Source organism: Branchiostoma floridae, chromosome 17 (assembly GCF_000003815.2).
Source record: "Branchiostoma floridae strain S238N-H82 chromosome 17, Bfl_VNyyK, whole genome shotgun sequence".
Taxonomy (NCBI): domain Eukaryota; kingdom Metazoa; phylum Chordata; class Leptocardii; order Amphioxiformes; family Branchiostomatidae; genus Branchiostoma; species Branchiostoma floridae.
In genome coordinates this window covers 9,839,651-9,862,916 of record NC_049995.1, presented here as the reverse complement: position 1 = coordinate 9,862,916, position 23,266 = coordinate 9,839,651, and the positions used below count along the sequence as shown (strand labels likewise).

General features: G+C 39.5%; 1 protein-coding gene across 1 annotated transcript in view; it reads right to left on the bottom strand.

Moving 5' to 3' along the window:
- The window catches only part of LOC118405050 (glutamate receptor ionotropic, delta-1-like), a 68,149-nt gene that overhangs the window by 27,184 nt on the left and 17,699 nt on the right, over positions 1-23,266 (bottom strand). Inside the window, exons 2-4 of the mRNA XM_035804450.1 lie at positions 11,842-12,005; positions 5,716-5,871; positions 5,006-5,263 (exon numbers count right to left, since the gene is read on the bottom strand). Of these exons, the coding sequence (XP_035660343.1) occupies positions 5,006-5,263; positions 5,716-5,871; positions 11,842-12,001 (574 nt within the window). The 5' untranslated portion in view covers positions 12,002-12,005. The remainder of the gene's footprint in view (positions 1-5,005; positions 5,264-5,715; positions 5,872-11,841; positions 12,006-23,266) is intronic.

Sequence of the window (23,266 nt, the reverse complement as noted above, 5' to 3'; positions counted from 1 at the left end):
GCTTTACATGATGGTTGTGGTAATAGAGGTGTTAGATCAAGTCACCCCTGAGTGTGACATCTGGTAGCCTGAGTTGATCCCATCTCTAGAAGTCTTTTCACTGGTCATATAAGCTTGATGGGCAACACCTCTAACTCAGGATCCGGAGGTTGAGAACATAATTCTGTTGATGTATGCCTGCGTTTTGACATGGGATTAAACTAAAATGTATGTTACCGTAGTTGTATAGGTGCAATGGTTTATAGTGACGGAGAATTCTGAGCTCCTAGTGGATCAAAATTTGTTGTGATAACGAAAACCGAGGTTCTATGGGTAGGTCTAGGGATAGAGATGGCTGTTTCGTGTTAGAGGTGCATGGCCATGAGCAGAGAGCAAGCCAGATCAGCCGCTCTAGTGAGTAGCTTGTGTAACACAGGTTATGATACCGGATAGCTGTCAATTACAGTCTTCTGAAACAATCTAAAGCTTAACATTTATTGACACAACAAAGAAAAAAGAAGAACAACAAAAAGAAATGCGGCTTTCCTACGACTTACTGCAAACTAAAACACAGAAATACAGCTCTTTGAATCCAACGTGCTAAATGTTGTATCGTGGCGGTTGGTTTGTGGAATCGAAATTGGGAACATATTTTTGTGCTTCTTTCGTCGAAGAGTAGCGTGCGCTCTCAAGGTGACCCTTTGACCTTGATTCTCAATGTTTACAGATTCGGTACTCGCTCAAACGGTGACCCGTGAATTTTCAGGTCGTACTTTTGCTCTTGCCCAGAGTGACTAGTAAAGGGAGCATACGATAAAGAAGTACTTAGCGCTTTCTGTATTCAGAACAATCACTCAGCCTGGTACGGAGCTCCAAATAGTTCCTCAGGCCACAGCAAGTAAATGTTATGGAAAGCATACTCTGCAGACTCTAGACGTTCTTTTTACATTCTAGATCTAGAGGGCAAAAGGAAGATGGGTATAAAACCAAGATGCCTAAATTTTCCCGAAAGGTAACAAAGTTACCATAACAAAAATTGAAACGACAGAACATGGTATCATCGCCAAGAAGTCTTTTATGTCTGTATTAAAGAGGAACGCCAAGTTGATACCTGCATTCATATGGTGTCACTTAAACTATCAAAGTAGTTTCACGTCTACAACCATGCCATGTCTATGGTTATGGCTACACATATGTGCCTTAATAGTGCCGGTTCTACAATTTCAATCAAAGCTACCGCACTTCAACGATTGGACTAGTTTAACGTCTACGACTATGGTCATGGTTACATGTTCCTCACTAGTGTCAATTCTACAACTGCAGTCAAGGCTATCAAACTATTTCTATGGCCATGGCTACATGTTTCTCACTAGTGTCACGTCTACGAGTACACACAGGGCTACCACACAATACATTTCCCATTTTGGTGTTTTGTCATTGATATTCTCCATCCCTTGAGAAATAGAATATATTGTTTTGTTTCATAATAAGACGAAAATTATGTTAACCTTGCTCTGTCCTATTGAGTCCGTATATATACGGTTGGCACATATATAATGCATTCATCTAGGTCCAGTATTTCTACGGGTTTGGGGTATCTTTTTTTACCCAAATGGGGCATACCACAGCAAACTTCATCGATTGGAGAAGCAAAATCTGCAGCAGCACAGAATAGGGCAAGTTTTACTAGTTTATTGTTAAAAGAATTCTCAGCAGGACAAGAGATTTAATAAGCGCGAGGTGTCATCCATAAAATATACTTACTGAGGCCTCATAAAGGGGCCGGGAATACATAAAGAAGATGCCGAGAGTTCGCACGAGGCGTAGCAGGTGCAGGGAGCTGGTCGCGAGGTCACAGCCTCAGGGTAATGATGTCAATCACTTAGTGACTCATACTGACCTTTGCCCTGTAGAGAATCTAAAGACTAAAATATGAAGTAGGTCGTTGATAGCATAGCGTGTGAAAAAGGAACTCTTCGCAAAGATTGTTTTTGGGAATTCTTATGATCTTAGCTGGAGAAAGTTTGTGGTTTTGCCCTGCAGTGCAATCTTCAACAGACTAAAATACGAAGTAGGTCTTGGGAAGTATAGCGTGCAAATTTGAAAGAAGGAACTCTTCACAAAGATTGTCTTGGGTAATTCTTAGCTATTGAAAGTTTGTAGTTTCGTCCTGTAGTGCAATCTTTGATTTGCTAAAATAAGAAGTAGGTCGTGGAAAGTATATAGCGTGTAAAGAAGGAATTCTTCACAAAGATTGTCTCGGTGAATTCTTAGCTAATGAAAGTTTGTAGTGATGCAATGTAGCGCAATCTTCGACGGACTAAAATACGAAATAGGTCGTGGGACCTCGAGGTATAGCGTGCAAACGAAGGAACTCACTCTTCACAAAAGTCGTCTCGAGGAATTCTTAGTTGGTGGAAATTTGTAGTTCGTACGTACAAACAGCTTGACAATATGTCTTTGTGTACACACAAAGATTAGTGAAACTTTACGCTAAAGCATTCTGAGATATCAAGAGAGAAAATTGCTATTATCGATTCAACGAAGCTGTTCTTTTTGGTAAAACTCGAAAAGTAAATTGTAATTGTTTCTGTAAGCCGTATTTATAACAGAGAGATGTATTCCTTATTTACGTTTTGTCTTAGTTTGTGCAAGGTTGAGAATTGATGTGGACAGATTTTACGTAAAAATGTGCATGACTGATGAAGATAAAGTTTACGGCCTTTTCGGGCAAATGTTGGCTCATACCTGGCACAACGGTGCACCAAATCCATGTAACAGTTTTAACATATTAGATGGTAAATTCGGGTCACTCCATGGTCCAGGAATGTCGTATGGATTGCCTTTTCCAAGGGTACAACGCAAGGTTGTAGCCAGCACCCGTCCTTCCGTCCTTTGACGCAATTTTGCAGCTGGGGACGGGGTAAAAAATTGCTCATTCCATCCTCTGTGACAGACAAAAATTGATATGATAGAACTGTTTCCCTTGTGTTATTTTTCACCAAAACAGATACTGTTGAACAGTTTAGCCTACCAGCAAAATTTACTCCTCAAAATGCAGCAAATAGCATTTTAGAGGGTCTAGATTTCAAAATTTTCCTGGGGAAACATACCCCGAACCCCCCTAGGAACGTTGCGCCTTGGGCGTTGAATAGGATTCAAAATCAAGGGGATGGAAAATGATTTCAGGGTAACTACAACCCTGGTACAACGTCAGGGGTATGTCGAGCCTCACCTCTTGGTACTTAGCCCAGTGCCCATTGGTTACGCCGCATTGACGCCACACCACATATAGTTACGGTCATCATCATCATCACCAGTCGACGTGCTTACACACGACAGGGCTATACCACCCCTTATGGAGTGACATACCCCTTTCGAATAGCTTAATACAAGACGGGGATGTGCCAGGTCTCCTGTCCGGGTGAATGATGTTATTCACCGTATGGCTGATACGAGACAGAGGTTCGCCAGACCTCCATCCAGGTGATTTGTAGTGAATCACCAACTCCCGACAGAAGGATTTGCACCAACGCACACCGCACCATCGCACGTGTGGGGGTTCTTAGTTACGGTACAGCACAAACAACTGTTCCAGTAGTTGGTCTTGATATGCTACATCAAGTTGGTCCTGTCTGTCTTTTCTTCAGGTTCTAGGTCATGTTTGAGATTCAGTCCGCACTCTCCTTTTTAAAAGTTCAGACATGTCTTAGTCCAGGGTGAATTGAAGGGCTGCCAATACACAATTACCACAGCAGAATTAAGCGTGCTCTGAGTGATCCCTCACACAAAGCCCCTTAAAGGCGTTCTGACGCTCAAGCTTCTACACTTTGTGTTATTGTGATGAGCATTTATGACAGAAGATCTTATCCAAGGAAGACTTGGGATTGGATATTTGCATCACAAGGTACTACATTTCACAGCGTACGCGTTGGTGCGTTGAAAAAACTATATATTCATTATGCAATGGCTATAGGTAATGTGAGTACTATTTCAAAGAACTATTTTCTCTAAGGGTTAAGACTTGAGTTTTCATTCTTATGGTTGTATCGTCTGAGACACAAAATACACATTCACTTGTGCAAGGAAACTGAAACGTATAGTGGTATGATTAATGTAATATCTTATGTAAACATACTTTAGTATTTTTCTTTGAAACTTTTAGTCGCTATCTCCGAACAAATAGAGCCAAACCCCGAGCACGTAAAATAACCCACCACACTTATCTAAAAGAGTTGGGGACATTCTTAATGTGAGTGAATCATACCTCACAGTCGTTATATATAGGCTACAGAATCTTCAGAAAGTTGAAGTTGATAGCCTTAAACGAAAGAAGAAGAATAGTGACCTTCCTCAAAAGTTTTGTCTGTAAATGGATTCCGTGCCATAATGAATACCATTTCATGGCTTCCTTTAAAAGAAAGGGAAAACTAGTTTTATGTCTTATAATGGACAGATAACACGGTGTGTGGCTAGGACGGATGTAGGCATTTACTGTAATTGCTAGGCCCTGGCCTGCGTTATTAAGCCTGTTGAATGCACATTTGAGGCCACAGACAGCCTCTGAATACCAAATCATTTACCTTTACGGTTCGTTCCATTTTTTATCTTTGATCTGAATCACTTGCACCATCATTCGTCCATAAAAACCGCTTAATTGGTAGCTTCAGTTTTCTTCAGTTTTCTTGTTTGTTTTAGACTTAATAACCAAAAAAAATAATAATAAAATACGAATAAAAGAAACATATTTTATCCCACTAACATAACTAATTACTAACAAAAAGCATTTTGCCTGGTGTGTTTCTTATACATAATATATGGTGACCAGCCACTCCAGTTTTGTCCTACCACTTGCTACAACATGTGATCGAATGCCACAGAGTGCTTCTTTACCGGTAACCATGGTAACAACTGGCTATTTCAGGTCATTGACCTCATTTATTTGGAATACCGTAAGAAGGAACGGGTTTGTTTTCCTACCGTTAAGGTAAACATGAAAAATGCATGTATTGATTGATTCACAAACCTCCTTGATCATCGTAAAAGAAGACGACTTTCCTCCACTTCAGTTGCGCGATCAAGTCTGATAGTGCAGAGTCTATTTCTCTCCCGTGGGGGGACGTGCTGAGGGCAAACTTTTGGGCGGAAATGACGTCACAACGTTCATCCGGGACATGGATGTGAGGAACGTGGAAGGCTGCGCAGACGGACTGTAAAGAAAGAGCGTTGACGCATGACGTCACACTGATAACAGCGACTGGATCACCTGCCAATAGATTACATCCTGAAAGGAAGAAAGAATTAACGTCAGCGTTGCATCATCATAATTATTACTAAGCTAATTGCCTAGCGATAATCGCAAGGAACACACAGATACGACAACAATTAAAGTTCATAGATTTATTACATGCGTCAACACAATACTGGGGTTGGAGCTAACGTCTTCTAAGGATACATGGATGTGTCCAATAGATAGTCCATTGGTGGGTTTTGCGAATCTATAGTTGAAAACAATTTTTTTTTGGTTAGACTTCTTCATGGTGATATCTCGGAGAATGTGGCGAATTATAATGCTTTCCAGTAGAAAGAACCTTACTGAAACTCAAAACATGTACATCATATCTAATCTCAAATTGCTCCCTTATCATATAAATGAGAGAGTACGCCTCTATTACTTAAATGGACTTTTGATATTGCGTATCTCTATTTCCATTCTATTTTGCAGTTTATACAAACCTTGCTTTGTTGCAGCAAAGGTATCCTGACTTGTCAAATAGAGAAGATCGTATTTCACACGGACTGTGGGGAGTATACTCTTGTCGGAGTTGATCTTTTCCACAGCCAACCGCAGCGCGTTCTCTTCTTCCGAGTTCTTTTCTTCAAACACAGCACCTTTGAAAAAATACGAAAAACATATGACATAATTCAACATTGTTCAACAGTTTTAAATCATATAAAATTCACCTGAGTTTTAATTACAAAGATTTAAAATATTCTTTAAATAAAGATGGATTTACCGAAATTTTCAACTCAACTTTTAACATTCTATCAGACAGGCGGGCGATACCGACTTCTGATATCAGAAAGGCGGGCGATACCGACTTCTGAAAACATTTGACCCATTTCTGACGTCACACGTGCAAAAAAAACGTGTCCAGAGCAATTGGATCAGGCAGCTGAGGAAGACTAAGTAAAGTGACTTCGATGACTCCAATATTTTAGTTAGAATTTTGAAGTTTTCTTAGCTGTTTTAAAAATTTACGTTAGAAAGTTTTGCAATTCGAATTTTATATGATATGAACGTTTTTTAATCAGCTATGTTAACATTGTAATTATCTTTATAGGCCATGATACGTAATAGATCTCCTCTCACAGTGGAGAGCCACCTTCTGTGCCAATGATTTATCACGTAAGGCTACTAATGAGGTAGACTGGGCTCTAATGACCAATACAGGGGAGTCCCATGGTCTTTAACACCCACGCCGCCTAATTATAATGTCACCTATGCACACTCTAATGCACTTTTGAGAATACGCTGTGATATATTGCAGACTCCTAAGCGTTTGATCCATCAGTATTTTTCTTCCGACATGTGCTGCATTTGTATATTGTACAATTTGGGATCCTTTAAAGGCTAGGAAACAATATTCGTTGATAATAAAGTTAGTCTCTATCATTATTGAGTTACCCAGTCAATGTCCTAGATTTATACTTGAATGTAAGTTCATCTGTGACGGTAGTTAACATAATGATACAGTTTTTAAGACTTTATATCCGTACACAAAATAAAGCGCTCTGTGGATTTCGACAGGGTGAAGGTACTTGATTCCGAACAGGATTACTTTCTCCGGGGAGTGAAAGAGGCTATCTACATCAGAGCCCATCAACCTTCCCTCAACAGAGACGGGGGCCGATACCGACTGCCAAGCACCTTTGACCCTTTACTGACGTCACACTTCCGTTCCGGAAGTGCGACCTAGGTTTTGGGTCATTACAACTTGAGAAGGATCAGAGGACTGATCGAAAGCTTGTTGGTAAGCGCTTTATTTTGTGTACGGATATAAAGTCTTAAAAACTGAGTCCTAGATTTATGATTCTCAGCATTCATTCGATCTCACATGCACAAGGATTTTAGGAGACATGTTCAAACTAGCTATTTGTATATTGCAAAATTGGGGGTTTATCAAAGGTTAGGAAACGATATAGTTTAATAATAAAGTTAGTCTCAATCATTATTGAGTTACCCAGACAATGACCAAAAGTCATAATTATCAGCATACATTCAATTTCATATGCACATTTCACATGTTTTTTTAGATAGTTGTGCAAAAGTTAGATGCTCCCGCGCGGCGTGCCTGCATGCGAAGCTGGTGTGTAATGGCGGTTACACCGGCTATATAGACACAGATACATTCAAACGCCCATTGAAGTACGGTTAATTTTATTATCAACTAGAAAGGCCGACATTTGCTTGGGTGCAAATACAGCATATTTCAGCCATACCCATTCCCACGCAACATTGGACTGTTCCAAGTCACCCCTGCGCAAAAATGCAATATTTTAACTGTAAGTTATCCCCAAAAGAGAACTAATATTGTGAATTGATTCCAGGTCAAAACAGAGCTTGCCCAATATGCCCCGGGCCCATATGGAAGAATATAATCTTCCACAGGAGCGCCTATGCATAACTGATTGGTTTTTAGAATTGCGGCAGCTCCTATTTTTCCGAGAGTGAAAAAAAACGCATCTTCCATTAAGATTTTCATCATGAAATTACATGACGCCATTCAACAATTTCCACTTCGATAACTAGGTCTAAATACCGTAATAATCTCCTTGTGATGTGGGTACATTTATCATTGCAGTGAACTTTTTTTAAGCAAGTAGCTATAGGGCATACATTTTGATAATTGTCAAGCAGGTGCAGGTACTGTGTAGTAGGAGTGTTTGTTTTTTTTTTTCAAGCTAAAAACTTCAATCTTCTTCTTGTTTTGTATGAGCCATTATAAACGGAAACGTCTCGAATTTTTACAAGAATTTTACCACTCTGTCGCTTCATTTCTTTTCTGAAAAATCCCAGGACCAACAAGTTAATTTGATTTGGCTTTATCTGTATAACGTTATTTCATTTTCCTTCGAATTCTTTGTTAAGTATATGCCCCTGCATACCACTGTTAAATTGTTTTACTTTGTATGCAATCCGCTGAGCCATCGGACGTAATCTTGTCTGAGTGTTATAATTTCCTGCTCGTAGCGTGCGAGACCTGGAGGATAGGTGTTTCTACCTTGTTCGTGGGTTTCTTTTCGGAGGTCAGTGGTGATACTCTGGTACTGAGAGTGTTTTATTGGGCTCAAACTCTGGCAGTTTAAAGTTACTTACAATTTTAATGTACAAAGTTTACGTCAAAAAAGAACAACAACAATACTAGAAGTACCTACATTTGTTCGGGAAAAATACATCCATTCTCGCCACTGTCAAACTTACGTATCGAAATTAAACGCAAACTGTCCAATTTTCCCTGTCCAAATCTGCCGAAAATGATTGATAGTGCCATGCGGAATGTTGGTAAAGTCATCGCCACTAACGTTCAATGCACGCGTACCGTCCGCTACCGCTCAAATGACCCTGTCTGAACTCCAAATCCTCGCAAACTACAATTTCAAACCGGGCACAGGGCACCATATGGCAACTGTAAGGCTGTAATGTGCATCTGGTTGTGTATATACGGGATTGCAAGGCCCCGCTTATGAATATTAACTAGCATTCGCCTTTCTCGTCGCTGATTGGCTGGCGTCCATAAAGTAATTAACTCTCGCTCTCCCCATACCGCTGGCACCTGGCACGTGTGGGCTCTGGGGTCACTGGAGTTCACGGGAGAAGACCGAAAGAAAACCAATTTCCCCTCAGAAAAGTGCAGAAATTAATAATTTTAAATTGGTTTATACCAAAAATTTTACTTGGATCATTTTACCAACTATCTAATGCCTATCTACACCAAATCTAAGGTCATTCCATTGTAATTCAAGGGAACAGGGGGCCACAATATACAGTTTTGGTCAAAACATGACCTTTAAACTTCAATAAAATCATTTTAGAGGCAGATATGAATAAAATCAGAAAAACACACCTTGGTATTGACCCACTCTACCTTTGTGCTAAATTTCAGGTCATTCGGTCACGGAACGACGGAGATGAATCGCTTTGAAGATTTGACAGGAGAAAGAAAGAAAGAAAGAAACATTACGAATACAATATATTTCACCATACCATATATGGTATGGCTGAAATATAAATAGACAATTTTTGTGCTATTTCAGACATCATAGCCTTGCCATTGCCGTAAATAATACGCGGTCGTGGCGTCGGGCGTGGCGTAACTGGTAGAGCGTACGGTTCGGAACCTAGAGGTTCTCCACCGTGCCCCGACCCGATGTTGTGCCCTTGGGAAAGGCACTTTACACGACCTTCCTCACTTCACCCAGGTGTAAAATGGGTACCTGACTTCGGTCGGGCTGTTTTTACCGTGTATGTGGCACTGTTGATATAAGTCACAAAACTTGAGTGCAGTGCCACATTGTCCCCGTCTGTCCAAAAAGCAAAAATAGAAAAAAAATACGCGGTTTGCCTTTTCGTTAAGATCCTTGTAGTGCCTAGTCACACATAGCACAGAAAGTCTCACTGCCATTTCAGTAGCAGGGCCGGCGTATTTTGACAAGGAATAGCCATTCCTCTAATCGTACCTCCTCGATCACATTTTACGCCCATTTCAAAAGAAGGACGGAGTACTAACTGAAATCCCCTACTCAATCTTCAAGTTACCAACTAGTTGGAACCCGTAGCACAAATGTGAGGCTACAACCGGTTGAGTCACAGGGACAACCAAAAGACGCAGTACATCATGTTAATCGACATAATTAGAAAACGCCAGATCCCTTGTATATGGCCTATGGTTGGCCTCATCAATACTCATAATGTACTACCAAGCTTTAGCGTTGCTTTCATATTCTATATTGGCTCCCCGATGGAATGAATAGAAAGCCATTTGATGTAATTCACCCACAGGGGTCACTTAATTTAGCAGTTTAATGGGACATCGGGCTGGTAATCTTTCAGGGCCGACCGCTAAAGACTTTAAGTTCGTCCCAAGGCGTTACCTGTAAATCTACGGCCCAGTTATTCATGTCTCACTTTCGATTGGATTCCCAGATAGTGGGACATCAACGATCCAGGCAGAAAGTTCATTGAAAGGGAGTAAGTCAATCTGATGCATTAGTTGTGAATAGAACATGATCATACAAGAGGCCGAAGATCCCATTCCTTCGTCAAATATTTAGTGTTCTAATACTTAGTGTGTTCGAATGTGTTCGAATATCTCTTAATCCATTTATTATCGTATTTTCCCCACTGGTTAAAACAAGTTAAAGTTAAAGTTAAAGTTAAAGTTAAAGTTAAAGTTAAAGTTAAAGTTAAAGTTAAAGTTAAAGTTAAAGTTGATGCTTAGGGTGGTGCCCATCTCCACTTCGAAGCCCTTGGGCCACATATTTGTGCAAGTCACTACAGCGGGGGGCTGGTCCGCTGGTAGTGATGTGTGTTTAACTTCCACACTCTTTCTCATTAGTGCTGAGAAAGAAGGAACGGAAGAGAAAGCAGCATGTACCAATTTTAGAGTCTTTGGTATGACTCGGCCGACTATCGAACTCAAGGCGAACACTCTGCCCACTCGGCCATTGCACCGTGTCTAGCACGTAAAAAATACGGAAACACATTCAAAAAATTATACCGGTGTATGGCTAGGAACGTTCTAACAGTATATTACTGTATACTGCACATACCTGCCTAAGTACAAAGGATCCGTGTTTTATACATAACCAAGCATGTAACCATTTGTATGTGACATTTAGAGCCTTGTGTCTGGAAATTCTGACGTTGACAAACTACTCTACCTGATTTGGTTGACACAAAATTGACGATGTATAAGGCTCAAAGACAAAGTTTTTACATTCTCTCAAATCACTGATTACTAGTTCTCAAGACAAGCAGTGTACTTGACACCTTAATCCACGCATGTTCATTCAGCAATCCCAGACAAAAATTGAAGTGAACATCCGCGTTGACTGATAATCCACAGCCTTACAGAGTTTGAGTCTCACAGAGAATGTTGCAAAGCTATGATTGATTCTCCATGGACTTATCGTAGAGTTCCACACTTCGATTCGCTCTGCTGTTGTGTTAAAACAGTACCGGTATCATGACCTTCCTTGACCTTCAAAGGAGTAATGGTGTCTTGCCCCAGAACAAGGTGAATGTTATTTTGATGATAAATGTACTATACTAGCTTGTCTACTTCTTTGAAATTTTGGTAAAGTTAGGTAGGTATGTGACATTTAGAGTCTTGTGTCTGGAAATTCTGACATTGAAAAACTACCTGATTTGGTTGACATAAAATTGACGATGCATAAGACGCAAAGACAACATTTTTACATTCTCTCAAATCACTGATTACTAGTTCTCAAGACAAGCAGTGTACTTGACACCTTAATCCACGAATGTTCGTTCAGCAATCCGAGACAAAAATTGAAGTGAACATACGCGTTGACTGATAATCCACAGCCTTACAGAGTTTGAGTCTCACAGAGGATGTTGCAAAGCTATGATTGATTCTCCATGGACTTATCGTAGAGTTCCACACTTCGATTCGTTCTGCTGTCGTGTTAAAACAGTACCGGTATCATGACCTTCCTTGACCTTCAAAGGAGTAATGGCGTCTCGCCCAAGAACAAAGTGAATGTTATTCTGATGATAAATGTACTTTACTAGCTTGTCTTCTTCTAAAAAAAAATAGAAGTAGTAACGATCCTTACCTATACGCACTTCCTCCACCACATCTGCTGTTCCTTTCAATGGAAATGACGTCATCACTATGCAAAATATGGTAATCCTTGGGACCAAGAACGCCGATGCCATTGTCGATGATGAGAAAGCATTTGTCCATCCTGCCATCTTGGATGAAGGTGCATGCATCAACCTAAAAAGAAGACACAAATAACATGAACATTCCATGTTACTACAATTTTCTAATGACCTAGTCTTAATCTCGCGGGGGAAGAGGGCAGATGATTCATGCAAGCCAGGCCTAGTCTCGTGTTCTCTCGCGAGACTGAGATTAGGTCATTCACCGTGACGAAGATGTGCTGCTAGACATCGAAAATTTGGGAGGTATGTACTGTGTCTTTACAAAACAGTCATTGATTGAAGAAAATTGTAGTAATTGTATTCATGTATGACTGATGAACCTCTTTAACCACATACCAAAGCATTAACACATACAAATCAATAACACAGTTAACACGGACTTTACAAATATTCAAAGTGAAGCCCAAGGAAAATTATTCGTCAGCCTCCCGGCATTAGAGAAAAGTTTACCAAAAGTCTTCAAACGAGATTCCATTTGATGTAATCAAGCCTATAGTCCAAAGACCTTTTGAAGGATCCTTTACCTATAATGACTCTTACGTTGGTGCGCATCGATTTTTATTCAGACGCCACCCTTTTGACTGTGATCTTTAGTAGGTAGCCGAATGTTCTCTCTTGTTAGTTCAAGGAAAGGGCACTTGAATATTCAGATAATGACTTGGTGGTAATAAGTAGGGAATCAAAGGCTGTATTGAGTCAATGTATTGCTACCCACGATTCAACTAATTTACCACCGTGTGTGCACATTAATTAGACACGTAGAAAGAAACAACAAGGATTTCTATACGGCAAAGCGTTTTTCCAATAGGTTAACATTCGTCGACTATAGACAAACCTGTAGTTTATGATATCTGCATATGAACGCACTGCGCTGCACTATAATTATGTTTTAGGATAGATATCTTCAATGAAGACCCACCAACAAGATACATTTATAGTGATGAAAGTAATGAAGAGCATATTGAACATAGCGTAACTTCTAAGACGAGGCTATTTGACCATATTTATTACGTCGTTACAAGTCGGAACGGCTATTGTAATTGGCAATTGCCTTCACATCACAAGAACAAGGCATCAATGTATCAACTCATGGCAAATGCAATACCTTAGGTTCAGCTTCTAATTACGTGGATGTTATGTTAGAAGCGTGCTTGGATATACAAGCGCCATGTTATAATGAACACACAGTATGCATAGGCACGATCCTAATGAAGCCCTTGTAAAGTGAATTAGTTTTAACGAAGTGCTGGTCGTCAAGTGTTCTTCAGATGTAACTGCTCTAAGGAGAATTCAGGCATACGCAGAAATAACTGAGGAAACTCATATCTCTATAGGTATTTTCTGAAAACTAGGGTCAGTTGCACTTCCTGTCACCTTTCTAGGATACTTATTGAAGCTTTTACCAAACTTTCTATTCGTGTCTCTTGCATGCAAATGAAAATTGTGGGTCTACGGACACATGCAACTACAAACGTAAACACAGTAATAAATAACCTCCGTTTATACAGTAGTAAACTATTTGGATTTAAAACTGCACATGTGTGTGTAAAATTGCACGTCACATATGATGGAAGAGGAAATACATTTGATACTGTCGACATGCCCCTTCTATGTATGATAGAATCATTTTAGAGACTGCCATTTACAAAATGCTATCCTAATTTTCATGTTTAAAGACAACAAACTACTCTCCTCTTTACATCAAAATACCCCCACCTTGCACAAAAGTGATATCTTATTTTTTTTCCATTATCCCGAAAAACAAGTTAGATTAATTATAATCTAGAACATTTACATCTCAAATTGTTGTCAATCATTATTTTGTCTTTTTCATGTGACTGGAAATTGACTGGCGACGAAATATCCACAATAAGCGTATCATATTCATAACATTGTTTGATGAATCTAGGCTATAGCATTTTACATTACACCACGGTATGCATGCTAGATATGAATCTCACTAAGATTGTTATTACAGTCGTCCTACTGTGCCAATTAATTAATGCGCTTTAGGCACGAAAAGCTTACTGCGATACTCGTTATCAGTTACTAGTCAGTATAATGAATTATATTATATTATATGAAAATACTATTTCATCATAAATTTTTCGCTAATTTCATAAAATAAGTACAGGTAAGCCACTAGTGAACAAGATTTAAATGAATCAAGTTTCAAGTTGAAGTGACCCGAAGCCTATGCCACTAGACCTTAAAGTGTGACGTCAATAACGAGTCAAAGGCCCCCAGCAGTCTGTAACGGCCCCCGTCACGGTTGAGCGCCAGTTGGTAACCTATTTTCTCACTTCTTTTCATTGTATCTTTGTATTTGTTGTTTGACCAGCCTTATCTCAAGAACTTTTAAATTGTAATTTAATCGCTATGTCTTATAATGAATTATAGATACAAACTTTAATCGAATAGGTGTCTTTTCAGCAACAGTCATGATATATTATTTTGCACGTTTTGCAAAGGCTGGTGCCCGCTAGTAACATATATGCCTAGGGTTATCTAAAGGAATTGTTAGCTATTTCTCAACTTGACATGGGCACGAAATGTTAAGTCTCTGCATTTATCACAACGCCCCTTAACGTGGCCTGCTACGTGAACATCAAAGACGGTAGAATAGGTTGGAAACCACGATGTCTCAAACAACACTTTTGTATGATTAGGTACTTTCACATTCTGGGAATATCCTGCGTGTTCGTGAAAGCCTGTAAGATCCCTCACTAGTCACCTCATGGAAGGAGGTTCATCTGAGATGGGAGCACTGTTTTGTCTGTGTATGTGTATGTGTATGTTTTAGGGAGTTTGCAAAGTCTGTTAAATGTGCATATTAATATATTTTGATATGTAGGTAGCTATTGAGGTCAAAGACTAAATAGCTACGGTGATTTCGGACCTCCAGCAGTATTTCACGTAGTGCAGCATTGCGAACCGAAACCTCATTTTTGACAGCGTTGTGATATAGTCCACATACACAATAATTTGTCTGCTCTGCGAGATAAACGACCTCAATTTAGAACAGCTGGATGGCTTTAAACTTGTTGGGCTTCAATTGCTACCACGCTTTATAAGGGTACGGGTAAAGGTGTGGCATAAGGAAGCTCGCCAACATTTTATTTTTTTTACAGCGATATAAAATCTTCTGTGAAAAGGGAAGGTTTTGACAAGTTTTAAGAAGCATGTCACCACCCAAGAATGTGACAAGAACTAAACACAAGTCTACGACAAGCAATATTCCATAATGGTTGCTTTAAACTGAGACAGAATAATCAAACAGTGAAATTATCAGGACCCTCCAACGTTATCGCAGCCGCGAAGGGAGGCGATATCAGCTTTTAACGACCTTTGACCAGTCGATGACGTCACACATACAGAAAGTAACGTGTTCAGAGTGATTAGATCTGAGAACTATAAAGACTACAGAGAGCTGAGGAAGACTGCATGATAATTTAATCACAATTTCTAGTAAGTCCATTCTTTTAAGTCTCTTCTTTTAAGAAGAGTTAAGACTTTATCTTGATTATAGACAGTGCAATGGCACCTCGCGTCTGTTTTCGTAACGGCATTTTGATGGTCATTCCCACTTGATCCTTATTACTCCGACGGAAGGAAATCCCCGGAGAAAATTAAACGAAAAGAACAAGCTGTTATTAAAGTAGCCAAGATGCCTGAAGGCCACTCATTGTCGTAGAATGAGGTCGAACGAAACTACTTTGAAGTACGTCAGACCATATTAAGGGCAATCAAAGATTCTCCTCGTGCATACAGAATGGATCAAGGGAGACACCACAATTAGAGCTTACGCCTAGAGTCCCCAGGGAGAGAGAACACGGCTTTAAACCGTTGAAAAGCTTTCTTGGTGGGATTTTTTTGTTAAATCTAGGTATTTTGGGGGTGGCAGCAGTAGGAAAGACCCTAAACTTGTTGAATCGGTTATGAATAATGACCTTTAACCAGTTGGGGGGGGGGGATCCCCATGAGGTAGTGGTATCATCCCCTGGATGCTGTTTTTAGCCAAAAGGACCCATCCAAGGGCTCTAATTAGGGCAGTGTATCTAAAGACTAGCCGTATAGAAATGGTGGCAAATGAATTCGCTGGGACTGGACAAAGTAGGCTATCATGTGATGGTAATTTTGTATGACTTGAACCTTTTATTATTGAGATAATTGCATATTTGTTTCCTCAACGAAAAAGCAATCCACTTCGACTCCTGCCCGAATGTGGCCCAAAGAATAACATCTGAAATGCAGTAATAATTTCTAGAATACACTACGAATTCCCAGGAATAGAAAAGACTTTTCATTCTGACGGCATTTTGGCTCATTCCTTCTCGTGTGAATGGGATATAAGGTCCATTTGGAAGTCCCACTCGGGATGGTCCCGAATGTGGCACGAATTTCGCAAATACTTCATTACGGCTGGTTCTGCTTGATTCCTGCTAATTCGGTTTCAGTGTGAAGGCCCTATTGCTGGGGGGGAATTCAAATGGCTGCGACTCCCCATCAGGCAAGGCGAGTAGAGCACAGGTAGCCTATTTGAGGAGAGGATGGCCAACAATTTGCCAGTAAGAATAAAGGTATTCCCTAGACACTGTGGATGATAACTCACCGCCCCTGCGTTTACGTAGGTACCGTGGGTTGTTGTCCACCGTATCTAGGGAACGGTATTTGGAGACGGAGCCCATCCCTCTCCTTCCACCGCCATTTACCAACCCAACCCAAAGTCAGGTATCCATCTTTTCACCTGGATTGAGTGAGGAAAGTCGTTTAAAGTGCTTTTACTAAAAAAAAAACGTCCCTTGAGAATACCGGGAAACCTGTCGATCCCCGATAGCCTGGCTACTAGACCAGCATTCCCCCAAAAAGATAATTCCAAAAATATTAACCACATGGCGTGTAAGGCTAAGATCGCAATTCCCAACCCGGGGCCCGGCGGGGTAACTTTCGGAAAAAAAATATGACATAAAAGGCAACGAAACACATAGAACGTTAACAAAATTAGCCATGCGCACAATTTGTATATTTTCATTTCCGCAGACATCCCGGCCGGGCCCCGGTTTGGAAAAGGGGGCTTAAGGCCATGAGATGTCATCTTGCGTCTTTCATATCTTTCCAATATATAAAGCATGTCCTTGAAAAGATAATTTCCTTACCTATTTCGTAAGACGAAAACTCCATATAGTTTACAAATATTTGTCAGATTTCCCGTCAAAAAGTAATTCCTTTCCTCATTTGTTATGTAACGAAGCGGATTAAACTTCCATACTTCCAAAAGCAATGCGTAAGATCGAATATCAGACTGACAACCGTACATAACTCATGCCAAAGTTGATACAATAATATCATAATCCAACTATCTTACAACAAAGGAATATACATCCATGACGTTTGCGGTTGACGTAACCGACAAAAAATCACAAACAGGAAAGCGCACGTCATTGTTCGTGATCCTTAAAGCGTACCCTTAATTGCGTTTCATTGACAGTGGATAAATCATTCTCTATTGTGTGGCAATGTCGCTGGTAGAGCGAATATCTAACTGTTCAAAGTTGCGGCACGTTAGCTGCTTCACTGAGGCCTTAGAGCGATTTTATGCTGCATTTAGGGAATATTGAGTCACCAAAAAGAGTCATTTTACGCTTTGCGTGTATTGTTGCCTTCCTTTTTATAGTACTCGTACAGTTAATGTCGTAGAGTTTTCTTCTAGCAGTGACATAATTACCACTCCCTAGCTCGAGCCAAGTGACACAAAGGCCCCGTCTTGAATCATATGACTCAAAATCCCTATCCAGGGTCGAAGTCAGTCAGTCCAGTGACTGTTGAGTTATATGACTCCAAGACCCTGTCTTGAGTCATATGACTCCAAGGCCCTGTCTGGAGTCATATGACTCCAAGGCCCTGTCTGGAGTCATATGACTCCAAGACCTTGTCTGGAGTCATATGACTCAAAGTTTCCCATCTTGAGTCGAGTGACTCAAAGAGTCCGTGTTGAGTCATATGACTCAAAGTGCCCCTTTATAATGCAGAAATCTGTTTGAGTCATATGACTCCAAAGACGTCTTGGATTCCTAAATGAGAAGCTAAAATGGCTTCAATTTTGGAAAATATATGGCTTCATTTTCTGATTTCTAAGCCAAAAAAGGGAATAAAATGGATTTTCCCTTATTATTTTTGATTATATTTTAAAGGTACACTTAACCCCCAATTTTATGGTTATCAGTCCATCTTGTTCATGGATTGGATGTGTTAACCTTTAAAGATATGTCACTGTTAGAAGAAAAATTCTGTCAACTGTGCTCATACGTGACTAATAAATCTCTTCAACGATATAGTCGTAAATTTTGCATTTTATTCTCAGGGTAAAGTCAAGGGCAACAAACATTAAATGTAAAACGCATTCAGGTCGCCAACGCGACGCGGTCCAGTGAAATATACCCGCTTTAAGTCATCAATATCTCATTATTCGCCCCAAGTACCCCATAGCTTCCAAACTTACAATCATGATTCTACTTCTGCGCCTTGGCAGTTTTATGGGAAGTTTTAAGATAAATAGTTTTCCAACGCAAAGGAAAATCGATTTCTGTACATTTTACGTTCACCCTTTGTAGCAGTTCGTTCCAGTAAACGACATATGTTTGAAATGTCTTTGCACATTAAGAATGATGGATTAATCAATTTTAAGATTACATATAACATTTGCTACCGGAGCTAGCAATCATATGGATATATCTATACCTGATTTCTCTACGAGTACTAGTGCTAGTAAAGTTTGCGCCGCACTGAGTTTTAACAGTCGAACGAGTTACCGACACAGAAAATGCATTTTAAAGCAAAGTTGAACATGAATTTCTCACTGTCAAAAGTCCAGTCTTTTACAATATTCTATGAATGAGCAATCCACCTTTTTTGTAACGTTATGCAAATTACATACTTGAATAGATGAGCAATTAAGTAAAAGTTGCAGAATGTGCATAGTGCCCCCCGTCTCGTTTAGGGGATGTTACACGATCTACCAGTGCAGCTACTAGGTGAACTTTTAAAATTGACATTGCATTCTGTTAGACCAAATGCCAAACTTGTGCCAAGTACTCTAGAATGTATGGTCTATTACTCACATAATGGCTCTGTTACATGTTATCCGTTCCAGCCCAATGCACATAGAAGGCAGTTAATCTCCACCACTCGCTATCGAAGAATAATTGACCTTTAATTTCTCTAACGTATTCTCGGCGGAGCGTCTAATTTTCAGTATCGAGTGGGCGCCAATTCATCACATTAGAACCAAGAAAGGGCAGTGCAGAGTGATAGAGAAATCATGCTGACCCACTTGTGGGTGATTCCAAACGTAGCACGAGGGGTGATTTACTTTTATGGCATCTGAGGGTGCGGTTATCGCTAGGTGTACGCAAACAGTAGTTTTAAAGGTGGTATCTTACTGCGCTTGGGGCACCAGTGCGGCACTGCGGGGTTCCGTCGTTCACTGCGCCATTGTAGTGATATTTTCATTGTGTTGTATTATGTTTTTATAATTAAGACATTGTACATGTGTAATACGTGAAAATATGCATTAGAAGACAATACACAGAAAGGTACGAAATTTCGTTCTTTGTCTGTGAATTTTTTTTATCTTTCCCAACCCCCAAGTGCCACACCGTTTCCCCGACTGCAGTTAGATACCACGTTTACCCGTTAGGATTTTTTTTATCATTGTAGTCAACTTTGACACCTGTCCACTTATGTTTGGGGCTTCTGTGTGAAAAGGTCGGAATATGTTAAGAAGGAAGGAATTTATTGTGTATGGCTATTAATAGGTTTCGGCTGCCCTTTGAGTTCCATAAATTTCTAAATATCAAAGCTGCAAAAGAGCATCAAAGCCCACAAATGAAGCTATAGATTAAAAAAAAAAGATACCTGCTAGGCAGACAAGTCACGAGTTACATTTTGTCCTATTTCATTTGATCTTTTAGAGAAAGACAATGCTAAACTGCTTCCGTGTGTTTTTCTTCTTAACTTAATTTTTCACTACAGTACATATTTCTTCTTAACTCTTTACTACATTACATTTTTCTTCTCAATTCTTTACTACAGTAGATTTTTCTTCTTAATTATTCACTACAGTACATTTACCTCTTCTTTATTACAAGAGAAATCAACATCACAGAAATAGGTTGACAATTAGCTTACCTAAGAATTACGTTGGTCATTGCACAAACATACAGTATCATTAGTTTTCATTTCCATTTTATCTACTTATTTCACCATGCAGTAGGTCACACCTAGGTCCTTAATTGTCGTGTTTCTCACTTCTATGGGATACATACAAAAACGTTGCCAAGAAGAATGATATACATGAATGAAGTACATAGGAGAGAGAGAACAAGAAGAAACAGAGATACAGAAAAACAGAGAGTGAAAGAATGCAATACGATGTATTCCGTATCACCCGAAGTACGTATAAGGCACGAGGGCAGGATCGCTTGAAGGCCCCGCGGGAGGGCTGGGACCGAATCAGGTATCAGAATTTTCGACCGCACCACACTCGGCGTGCGCAGAGAATGTTCGGATTACTCGATGGAAGCCTGTGTAATAAAACTTTGAAGCCTGTGTGATATACGACTTTTTATCACATGGTCCAGAACACCTGTATCGAACGTTATCGCGGCCCCAGGTATGACATAAAAACGTTACGTAAGTATATGACAGAATTCATTCCAATGGGGGGGCTTGTAGATGTAAATAAAAGGTATGTCATTTCTGAGGCCTCTAGATGCTGAATGATATGCAGTATGTTATTACTTTCATAGTCATCTTTTGACATATGCCTCCCACTCCCACACATACAGTCACATCGAAGACCCTAGATAGAAGCTTTTTGATAAACTAAAATTTTTATCAGAGTTGAAGTCATGCTTCAGCTATGCTGCCAGTCTTCTTGATCTTGACGATTCGTCACGACTCGTTGCCTATGGGATTTTTAATGTGCAAGGCGTGTAAAAACACCCACTCCGGACTAACACCTCTGCATATACTTCTGACACCCTCTGCACATGACTGCGTAAGACATGCCACTTTATATACCATGATGAGGTAAGATCAAATACAAAAGATGAAGTTTTGGTTATCAAAGCTGTAAATGCTGACGTAAAAGACTTCTGCTCTATCTACGGTTATGTTTGATCAACAAGATAATAGCACATTAGTTAAGACTAGTGAGAAATATTTTGTGTGTTTTTACTAGGATCTCCATTAGTCTCATAAATTTCACAAAATTCTGCTTAAAGTACACTTACAATGCAAATAAATGATATCTTCTATGATCAAGAAAGAAAGCTGTTTGAAGAGGCCACCAAATTCCATCCAAACTTCTTAACATTCACCGACAAAAAGAAAACAATTCTCCTTCTAACTTCACAAAACCCACACATAATAGAAAATGTGGGATCTTTCGTCTTCCACTGTCTTTGAAAAAGGAGTCAAACCCAATAACCCAGGACCTAGAGTCAGCTTTTACTAGTTTTAGACTAGGGTAGACACCTTAGTTTGATATTGTTTTTTTACTTTGTCTGAATCTCTCATGTTACCTGCAATTAGCCCACGGGCAAGAATTTGCAATAAACTTTATTATATAGACATTATGTATTCTGTGGCTGACGTTTTACTGGCTAGTTGATTTCGGCATATAATCCATCATAAAAAGTAGCCAGAGTTACGGGAAATTGAATCATGATCGGTCTTGGAACCTCCAAAAGCCAAGAGGTCATCAATTAAACTAGGAGGAGGCACCGAAATCCGGATATAAATCTCGTTAAGGATCTAATGTTTAATCATGCACTGTCCCTGATTGATGAATTGTGCCCAATGACGTATTACTACTGGTAGTGTTTATCGTAATTAGGTTTATATAGTAGATATCTTTGTATACAGACATCATCTAGTTGTAAAATGTTTACCTAAAAGGCAATGCATTTTAGTCAGACATATCTATTATAGATACTATTTCCTTAATGTGAAGCAAAATAGCCCATGCTAAGTCATGTAGGTCATCTATATATTAGACTAATAGTATGCTGTTCTGTGGAAAAAAGATGCTTGTTTTTTTTTAAAATCTTTAAAAAATTGAACCCTAACAGGTCTTTTCCCACAGAATAGTCATTTAGAAAATTACAGGTCCCTCTTGTAAGAGTGACCTAGAAAGGTTTCTAGGTCAGGCTATTTTAGGTCACCATTTGCACTCAAAGACCCAAATTGGTAATTAACTTATTCCACTATCCAATCTTTGGCTCGTTTTATAAGGCAATTAATGGAAAACCGTTACATGAGAATCTCACACAGAATCAAAGATACTGCTCCAAAATGAATAGAAAAAATGTTATCTTATGGGTATACAGAATTGTCATATATGCTAGCATATGGTATACAGACATACGGGCAGCGTTTCATGTAAATGTAACTATACTGATGGACACATAAATATATATATATATATATATATATATATATATATATATATATATATATATATATATATGTCCATTAGTCTCCTTCGGCCAATATTGACCATAATAAAGTCTTAATTGATATCAACCCTACAGCGTCGCCTGTGGCTGAACAGTTATATACGAGAATGACAGTCTCTGCCACACAGAGCACATCAGTCAGGTAAGTATCACATGATATTGTCAGATATATACCTATATATACAGATTTATAGATACAGTGAATGCATTTGGTGTAAGATGATAGTTCATATGGAAAGTTTTAAAAACGGAAGTTCCACTGCAGTTTAAGGTCACACGCCAGAGCCCCCAAGTCGACCTTGACATATGTTTTCTAAATACCTAACCACTTACTACATGTCATCACAATCCATCCGAAAATTATGCTGAGCAATACCTGGTCATCAAATTGATGCGCATAGCATTGACTTTAGTGCTCAATGTAACACAACAATAATATGCACTCAACAAATGTGACGCAATGTAACCCAATACTTTCTTTTAATCATCACGGATGTCTGTCCATTAATAGGGAGGACACCAATAAATAGGGAATAAAAGGAGATAGCACTATCAAATGACCTCGTATAAGTAAAGCGTGCGGTTTTACCTTGTTCGTTGTACAACGCTCCTTCAACTGCACTGTGTTCCTGGACTTACGAGCCGTGTACGGATACAGATAATGATGAAGAATACAGTACAAGAGGAACCAACAGCGTTAATGTTGGCCCCGTGAGTTTTATCTTCCTCGTTGTAGCAAGTTCCTCAGACCGCTCCTGGATCTACGAACCGTGTACTGTTAAGAATACAGACA